Source organism: Sipha flava, unplaced genomic scaffold, assembly GCF_003268045.1.
Source record: "Sipha flava isolate LNK unplaced genomic scaffold, YSA_version1 249_pilon_pilon, whole genome shotgun sequence".
Taxonomy (NCBI): Eukaryota; Metazoa; Arthropoda; class Insecta; order Hemiptera; family Aphididae; genus Sipha; species Sipha flava.
The window spans coordinates 1,390,268-1,398,411 of record NW_020272898.1 but is presented as its reverse complement, the minus strand read 5'-3'; the positions used below and the strand labels follow the sequence as shown (position 1 = coordinate 1,398,411).

General features: G+C 26.6%; 1 protein-coding gene across 1 annotated transcript; it reads right to left on the bottom strand.

Annotated features, from left to right (window-relative positions):
* Positions 1-2,342: 2,342 nt before the first annotated feature.
* On the bottom strand, positions 2,343-4,278 carry LOC112684329. Its single transcript, XM_025555787.1, has 2 exons — positions 4,054-4,278; positions 2,343-3,506 (listed from the first exon to the last, which is right to left on the bottom strand). The coding sequence occupies exon 2, from the start codon at positions 3,249-3,251 to the stop codon at positions 2,358-2,360; it is 894 nt and encodes a 297-aa protein (XP_025411572.1). The 5' UTR covers positions 3,252-3,506; positions 4,054-4,278; the 3' UTR covers positions 2,343-2,357.
* Between the last annotated feature and the right edge of the window lie 3,866 nt (positions 4,279-8,144).

The following is an 8,144-nucleotide window of genomic DNA, read 5'->3' as shown; positions in this document are numbered from 1 at the left end:
AATACCAAACTGATTTCTAGTGTATAAATGTGGCGAAGTACCATATTTATTGCCAAGTTTATAATATTGTTCATCCTCAATAGATACAACTGCAAATATAATGTTCCTTGGGTCAGCTCGTCCTCTGTCGTCATCCGGTAAAGTGACTCTCACACTGTCTCCAATATTAGCTGGGGGAAACTTATGAACAGACCTAAATGAAATTTTTTCAGCTTGGTTTAGTAAACAAATTTTAGAATTTTTCCTAATATATATATATATGATTTCTGTAAAAAAAAAAATAATTAATTTTGGGAACAATATAAATCGTCGTGTGTCATTTGGTCGTCTCTGGTAAATTGCGACAAAATTGGTACATTTTCTAAAAGTTGATTTTTCCGCAGTTTTCATACAGCCATACAGATATCAATATAATACAATTATACGAGTAAAGAACTTGTATAGTGACTATAGGTACAGTAGTATAGATATAAATTAATACAATATTATATTGGACTGATAAATAACTTGTTTAGTTAAGATAATAAAAATAATTAAAATGTTATCTTGTCAAGTTGTGCAACGGTATGCCGTTTATATATAAACGTTTGATATGATTTTTACGTGTTAACCATATGCTACGGCCGCGTACGGAGTGTTCTGTTAACATTTTAATAATATCGCTAAATTATATTTTAAGCCAAAAAATAAAAAATTATTAATTTACAATAATCATGTGCACCGAGAAGAAAAAGATGGCGACGAAAAAATTATATGGAAATGTAATGATTATAAACAATTTACCAGTCGCGGTTTCGTTCACATTAGAAATGATGTATTATTTAATTAAATCATGTGTCTGATGTATCTAAATTAAAATTTAGAGAATATATAAATTATTTGAAGGAAGTGGCGAAAACATCTCAATTGAGTACTCATAGTGTCATTGGAACCAGTGAATATTTTAAGACATTTTCACTGGGCGACATAAAAAAAATCCACGCAAAATTAATATCAACATTAACCTATCATTTTTTATGCGCCTAAAAAAAAAAGAAAGATACAAACCTTGGAAACTCTAACTGTTAGAGTCTAATATACTGTCCAAACCCGTAATATATCAATAAGAACAAATAGCTTGTTAGTTAAATGTATCCTTTTTATTTATAATAATATAAATAATGGTTCATAATATATTTTAAAAGTATATAATTTAAATAAAAAAAAAAATAACAAATTTAATTGTCAATATTTTAAAATGAATTATTTTTCACACTTCTTCAAAGAACTTCTTTATAAAGAAATGGTCTTTGTAGGCTTCTTCATCCGGTATTTTAATTCTACGTTCTTTTTTCTGTAAAAATCTAGCTACTGATGGTCTAGGATCAAAGTTTGCTGTACCACCGCTATTTAAAGCAATGTAAAGACGGCTATTAATTGATTCTCTGGAATAATTAGACTGCTTGTTTGATTTTAAAATGGTATGGCAAGATACAGCGCGTTCAGACCCACAACTGTGAGGAGTAAGGGATATATATGTCTGCACGAGTTTGGAAAACAAAGTGTTTGGTGTACTTATTTTTAAATAATAATACAGTTTTCCAGTAAAATCTGTTATACTGCGTGGTGCTGGGAGATTATCTGCATATAGCCCAATGACTTCATCGCTGAACTGACTCAGGTTAGTTTTGTTAAATAATCCTTCAACATCACATCTTACAGAAGCAATCATTTCTGTACCATTCTGTGCATTTAAGAATAATTTGAGTCGACTGATTATACTTTTTTGTTCACAATCAAGTCGCTGTTGGAGAAATTCAATGGAACTTAGGATAATTTCATTTTTAACACTTAAACTCAACGTTTTGTCGAAACGTCTTCTTCTTTTCCACCAGGAAAACAATTAGTTTTAATTATATCCAACGATGCAAGTACTGCCGTTTTCGTAGTTTCTATGTCACATAAAGTGGTCATCGATTTTTGGCCTTCTTTTTGTAATTTTTCAAACTGGTAAAGTATATCCATCATTAATGCAGTATAATACTCTTGATCTCCGCCTTCTTTCCACAGATTTAAAAATCCTTTAGCTACAGATTTTTCAGTTTTATTTCCACTCGTGTTGGTGATTATTTAACTCCAATGTGTTCTTATTGATTTTAAATTATTCCATACTGATTCACTTAATTTTATAAGATGTTGAACGAATCGTACTTCAAAATGTTCTGGAAATCGATAATACTTGTTTTTTGACTGTTTAGAAATTAATTGGAGCTCTTCTATTCGTACTGCTGAGCTTCTGTAAAATGTAGCCACAGCTTTCACATTTGATTTCCAGTTTTTTACTTCCACTATTGATGCTTGTAAATCTCCAAATGCTATCATAAATCAGACCTATGTGCTACGCACCAAATAAAAAGTATCTCTTTTTTCAAATGTTCTTGAAGTCTGACCCAGAGACCAATTTTCTTACCAGTGTTGGCACTCTCACCATCGGTACTTAATCCAGTCATGTTTTGTGTAGCAGTGTGTTCTAAATTAAGGTTTTTTAAAACGATTATAACCGAATCAAGTAAGCCTTCTGCTCCACGCTTAGAAGAATGGCTTTCTCCGAGAAATATATTTTTCATAGCTTTATTTTTATCAAGGTAACGGGCTGTTATGAATTTATTATCAATCGAATACTTATCAACAGAACCATCAACTTGTAATGTAAAACATTCTGCAATTTTCAATTCGTTTGTAACTGACTCCATGGTAATTTCAGCAACTGTATCTAACATTTCACGATATATAACAGGATTTTTGTAGTGAACTGCAGAAGAGGATTGTTTAAAACAAGCAAATTTAGAATCCAAACCATGTTCTCCATAACTAGCAATTTGAGCATTAGCATGCATTTTTGAAAGTGATCTAGATGGCCAAGAATTAGCAGATAATGTCAATACTTTGCTATCATTATGGACATCGACAGCTAATTCAATTAAATTTTTAATAATTTCCGACTCATGGTTTTTAAGAATTTTCACCCATGGATGTTTATCAGCCTGTGTTAGCCATAGGCGCTGAGTCTCGTCAGCTTTACGAGCGGCATTATGAGCGTCACTATGCAAATGGTTAACAACCCTCATCAATTCTCTTTTACCATCACATCTTATACCATCAGCTATTGGGACATGCCCATTACGAGAAAACTTAATAGCTTCTGAAATTTGCTCAAAGCAAACCATGCATTTTAATCCTGATCGCTTCCCCAATTTAATTTTTTTGAGCATAGAAAATGTTTGCAATAACCAAGTAACATCTAGTTTCGACCCTTTATACCACTCTGTATTTAACTGAGATTCATTTTCTGTCGTATCAAGTGTACTAGACGAAGAATTGGTACTTGTACACGGTATACGATTTTCAATAGTTAATTTTCTTTTTTTTCTATATTTTGATCTTTTTCAAAAAAATAGTCTGTAATACGTTTGGCCATTTTAATATTGGAAACTATAACGGATTAAATTGATTTGATATATTGATATCTACAAGGGAAACAAAATAAAAACAATATTACCTATTATATAATATAATATATGTTTGAAGATGACAGTTTAATAAAAATTATTTGATTTTTAAATTGCATAATGTAAACTAAAATGTCGAAGGCGATCGTTAAGAAAAATGGGAGAATAAACGTATCTAAATCATTATATGGGTGTTTAATTTAGGGTGATTTTCAGACACGGATAAGCCCAGGTAGCATACAATATAAAGAGCCCTATAATTACGAATCGTCGTGATAAGTATTTACTAAATACCAACTCGGGAGACTTCTATTATAAAACATTGATAGGTTATGAAACTACTAGTCAAGTTGTTACTGTACATCGCATTTGCGGTGGAATTTATTTTTCAATTTTCATTTGAATCGCCTAGTTTGCAATCCGTTTAAGTTGTTAAATTTTAAACAAATAAATTATTGACTTTGTTAATGTAGTGTATAGTAACTTAAGCTTTAATATAAAATTCTTAAAAAAGTTAAAATTAGATAAGTGTTTTTACAGTTAATACGTATATTCTTTTTCTTACCTTATGATTTTTATCAATCCACTTCGATCTCGATGTTCGACGGATGCCGGAAAAATGCCAGAAAATACCAGAATATTTACGATAAAACAAAATTAAATACTAAGAAATTTGGCTGAAATAAAAATAGACATGTTATTACACACGTCAACGCTGCGATACGGCGCCGCGATAACGTCGTCAAATACCCACAAAACAATATAAATGAAAATAGATAATGAAGCCGATCGCTGGTGTGTATATTCGACAGAATATGGGCAACTTATAGTGATGTTAGCAATTTATAGCATTACACATAAATATAATTATTCCAAATTTCTAATTATTACTTGATGTGTTATCGTTTTTTTTATATTTCTACCAAAAAATTGTTGTCGTCCAGTTATTAACATTATAGTCTACTAGGCGACAAAAAATGTTCACTGGGCGACATTAATGTCGCCCAGTATGTTAGTTAAAATATCCACTGATTGGAACAATAAAATCAAAAGTAAATAGATAATAATTATAAGTATAATAATATATTACCTATGAGAATTTTCAATTGATTTATTTATAATTTAGTTTATAATAATTATAATAATTTAGAAATAATTTAATATAACTATGGTAATTTATTTATCGTCCATCGTCATTCGACCAAATGACGTGCGTTGATATTAAATATACGATACTCTGGAAGTCCGACGCTTTATTATTGTATAGAATGCTAATAAAAACTCTACAGTCTATTTAATATACAACTTTTAACATTGTCCAATATTGACTAATTAAGGTTAACATTATCGGGATAGTGTTAATAATTCCTGCTTATACACGAAAAATTACATATTAGCCACAACAGATGGCTAATGTTGACATTAGCCGGATAATGTCGACATTATCCAAATGTTACTCGTAACACATACATTTGCAAACAATTGTTTTCAAGAATGAAAAACACAAAGAGTAAGAATCGGTCCACTATATCAGACAAACAACTTAAAAGTTGTTTAAGGATTGCCATAACTTCAATCGATCCGGATATTGATACATTACAAAAAAAAGCGATTTCAAATTTCACATTAATTTTATTATTTTTTTTTTTATTATAAATAAATATATTTTTCCGTGTAATTATAATTAAATACTTGTAAAAATATTTCTGCTTATTATTCGCTATTGTAAAGTTATAAAAAAAATGTATTGTTTTATTATAGAATATAATTAAATCATTAAATTTGAATGTGTTGTTATTAAAAAGTATATGGCCCAAAACAACTTCCACCCATATGATGTGGCCCAGTCTTTACAAAAGGTTAGACATACCTGCATTAAATAATCGCAATAATTTTAAAATTATATTATTTTATTTAATTCGTGACAATTTAATAGTAAAACTCGACAAAAGAAAAGTTGTTTAAAATCAAGTATAGTTTTCTTATAAAAAATATGAAATTTGCCCTTCAGATATACGTGAAAATGCAAAAAATATTGTAAATTTTTACTTTTTGCAGATGATTATTACTATTTAGACTTATTTGGCTATGTCTTCTATTTATACCACTAACAATTTACAATTAAACTTAAACTGTTTAGTTGATTTGTGTACAATTAATGATATTTCTATTAATACATCAAAATGTATTTATATTACTTTTCATCTTCATAAATCTACTGTGAATTTTAAGATTTGGATGTATATTGATTAAATTATTCAAATGGATCGGGCTTAGGTATTATATTTTCAAAATACCTAAATGTTAATGCTCATATTAATTCAGTTTATTCTAAATTATTATGAGTATTTGACTTTATATTAAGAAATGTTGTCAAATTTAAGAAAATAAAATGTCTTGCTGCACTTTATCAAGTGTTTGTTTGGTACATTTTAGTCTGGGGTTTGGAATACATTCCAGTCTGGTGAAATTGAAATGCTTGATAAACTTCAAATACGTTTCTAACATATGTTTGGATATAAAATGGGCTACTTCTTCAGGTATTGCTACTTGTATTAATCTTGTATTATTAGCTTATCGTCACAAATATAATGATAGATTGTCCTAAATTCCATCACATATTAGTATAAAGTCCCTACATTTAACTCTAGGAATGTATTAAGTCTTTATATTTCCCCAGTACACATAAATACATAACTTGCAATCCAATATGCTGCTTGTCTGTCATGTAATATACTTGTGTATTTTGATTCTTAAAGAAATTTAAAATTATATGTATATAGTTAACTGTAGTATGTAAGTGTAGCTATTGTCATAAAATTACTGAAATATTATATATCTATATATATATATCTACTTGACCCCTGCATGTGTTAATAAATAAATAAAATAAAAAATAAAAATAAATTAAAAACAAATTCAAACATAATATATATTACACTCGAAACCACAAACATTTTTTTAAATTTAATTTAAGAGATAAAATTATTATTTACAAAATACTAAATTAATCTAAACAATTAGAGGACAAACAATTCAGTCATACATTATTACATGTATTTTAAGTATAAGGAAAACATTGAAATTACTCTGACTCACAGCCTTTGTTTTTTTCTTAATACATAATAATAAAAATGTTGTAATATTATTGTACATTAAAGTAACTTCATAATATCTCTATGCTAATAATTTGTCTTAAATAATTTGTTAATATAGCATTAAATAAGTAACATTTGCAATATAACATATATCAACACCAACACTAAAAATATAAAAATTATTTTACACAAACCAGATGGTAACTTAAAATATTCAGACAATTAAAATGTAAAGTACGACAATACAAAAAAAAGTTGTTTAAAATAAATAAGAATAATTTAACAATCTTCGATAAATCATCCTAAATTACTGAACAATTATATGAATCAAAATTGTATGATGTATTAAGTATAATAATTATTTGATTGAATTTAACAAAAAGAAAGAAAAAAAAATGAAACATTAAGAATGTATTTCCAAAAATGTTAAATAAAAATATATATACGACTTGAGATATTAGCAAAGTGTTCAACTTGTGATCAAACTATATATAAAACCAAAATTTTTATTTAAAAAAAAAAAATATAATATCAAACTAATTGTTAATACTAATTAAGTTAATATATGTAACAGTAACATTGTAAAAATTACCAATAATTATTCAAATATCACACTAATAAAATTTTAATCCTATTTAAAGCCAACATAAAATTAGTTTACTAAAATATTAAATTACTAATGAGATTCTTAGAATGTATTTATTAACATTTAACGACTAGAAAAATTTAATAAGCCAACATTAATCGTTGATTAACTAACTGTTGATTGTATTACGCAATTTTCGTATGTAATTTAATTTTGAATAATTTATTCACTAAATTCATGTACTAATTCATAAAACACATAAGCACTCAAACATTTTTTTACAAATCATGCAATAATTTTACATTGAGTACTTAATTTAATGATATACAGAATATTCAGTATTTACAAATAGAAATTATTGAATTAAATGGTTAATTTGTTAGAAAAATTGTTTTTAGTGTTTTTTATATAATAGAAATGATGTTACATTTTACTTGGCATGCATCAAGAAATCAATGTTAAATAATAATAAAAATATACAGTCAATAAATATAATAATTAGATTTTGGTAAACAGTTTTTAAGAGAATAATACTACATTAGACTATAATTATTTAATACTAAACTATAGCATATTTTAAGTCTTTTAAGTAAACTATTAGCTGCATCATTGTTTAATATAATAAATATTACATATTAATAACATAAAATAATAAATTAGTATAGTTATAATTCAATGTACAATAAAGAAAAATAAAGGGTGATCAGTCTGATAATACCAAAAATTAATTTATCTTCAAATTAATTTTAAAATTATTTAGGTTATAAAAAATTATATTAAAATATAGAAATTTGATAAATAAATAAATGAAAATATTTTTTTAATATTAAAAAAAAACAATTCAAATATTGATTGAAACTTTATAAAGTACATTATATGATAATTGTGTAAATAAATAATCTCAATATAAATTATTTTAATTTTCATTAACATTGTAATATTTAAAAATTAATGTAATTCAAACCAATTTTA